This window comes from Macrobrachium nipponense, chromosome 20 (assembly GCF_015104395.2).
Source record: "Macrobrachium nipponense isolate FS-2020 chromosome 20, ASM1510439v2, whole genome shotgun sequence".
Classification (NCBI taxonomy): Eukaryota; Metazoa; Arthropoda; class Malacostraca; order Decapoda; family Palaemonidae; genus Macrobrachium; species Macrobrachium nipponense.
Window position 1 is genome coordinate 67,586,902 of NC_061089.1, and position 1,843 is coordinate 67,588,744.

Genomic DNA, 1,843 nt, shown 5'->3' on the forward strand with positions numbered 1-1,843 from the left:
TCCTTTTGAGATGTTCACTACCTGCCTCTCTTTTATTAAGGCCGATTCCATCATTTGACAAGAGTCAAATGATGGAATCGGCCTTAATAAAAGAGAGGCAGGTATTGAACATCTCAAAGGAGCATGGGATTCAGATGTGATCGACAAGATTGTCATTCAACCAACGCTTAGGAAGATTAAAGGAAGATTATCAGCGGGGGCGACCTAAATTGGCTTACCTGTGTATGGATCTCTTGATATAATACCACCTTTTCTGTAAACATTTGTCATTCATGTACCTGAACAGAGGGAGACAGCGAGTCTCTGAAATATAGTTTTATTGCTCTCTCTATATTTTGGTGTTTTTAATAGGCTCCTTTTATTAGATGGAATTCTGTTGTAACAGACATTTTTTCTACAAGTCATATATATAATATGTATATATATATATATATATATATATATATATATATCTATATATCATATATATATATATATATATATATATATATATATATATATACATACTTAAATATCTATACGTACATATAATCAGACGGCAATCTGAACAGGTTTCGAGGAAGAGATTTACTGGATAGGTGCAAACGACGAAGTGACAGAAGGGGTATGGCTGTGGGCGGACCATTCCACCGTCCAGATGGGGACGCCCTTCTGGGGTACCATAGATTACTATGGCATTACTCAAAAACCTAACGGAGGGGAAAAATGCGACTGCGCCGCCATTGATAAGAAGAGTTTCTACTATTTCGCCGACTATGACTGCGCTGCCGAAGACTTCTCCGTAATTTGCGAGTACGGCTTGCAGGGGGAGATTTAGAGACGAACGATGATCAATGTAAAATCAAACAATAAACATATTTTGGAGAGAGAGAGAGAGAGAGAGAGAGGAGAGAGAGAGAGAGAGAGAGAGAGAGAGAGAGAGAGATGTGTTCGAAAATCAAACGGGAGCAAGGTGTAACGTAAAACACAAGATGCAAAAATAATCATATACCAAGAATATTCTTAGAAAACTTATGACTGATATACTTGTGCATGAAATTCTATTATCAATTAATATTGATCTCTATTGATGATTCTCAGTTTATTATTTTTCGTATACAACTGGAGATATCACTTTAAATCTTTGAGATGGTAGAATGTGAGAATGGTTCTTCATGACGGTGTCATTCTGAGGATGAAATAGTTCGTGGAACTGACTCGTGATTATAAATGACAAATATAATTTGATTTACGGATTCAACGTCAAGTGACCTTTCGCTCAAATCCTTCATTGCAACTAATCATTTAACTGCACTTCCTTATAATCATTTAATTGTACTACAAGAAATTATGAAACTCAAAAAAACCGCACTACTTAAAATTACTAAAACTTACAACAATTTCACTAAGAAAAAGTTGCTACATATTACAATAAATGTACAAGTAAAAATAATTATAACTTACAAAAAATGCGCTATCAAAAATTACTTTAAATTACAATGAATGTCTTATCAAAAATTGGTAATACATACAAAAGATTACCGATTAAAAATTACTACATCTTACATGAAATACATTATCAAAACTTAATGTACCTTACAGCAAATGCATTATTAAAAACTACAAAAAAAATTTTTTTTAAATGGATTGCAATACATTATTTTAAAAATGCGCTACTAAAAATTACTAAAATCCACAAAGAATGCATTATAAAAAATTACTTCAACTTACAAAGAATGCATTATTAAAAATTACCACAACCAAGTACAAAAATAAGGAATTATTAAAAAAAATTATAAGAACTTAGTACAAAAAAAGTATTATTAAAATTTAGTATACAACTTACAATAAATATATATTAAAA

At 31.6% G+C, this 1,843-nt stretch overlaps 1 protein-coding gene across 1 annotated transcript in view; it reads left to right on the forward strand.

Annotated features, from left to right (window-relative positions):
- The window catches only part of LOC135227158 (C-type lectin domain family 17, member A-like), a 3,503-nt gene extending 2,257 nt beyond the window's left edge, over positions 1-1,246 (forward strand). Inside the window, exon 2 of the mRNA XM_064267049.1 lies at positions 552-1,246. Coding sequence (XP_064123119.1) covers positions 552-817 — 266 coding nt within the window. The 3' untranslated portion in view covers positions 818-1,246. The remainder of the gene's footprint in view (positions 1-551) is intronic.
- The last annotated feature ends 597 nt before the right edge of the window (positions 1,247-1,843 follow it).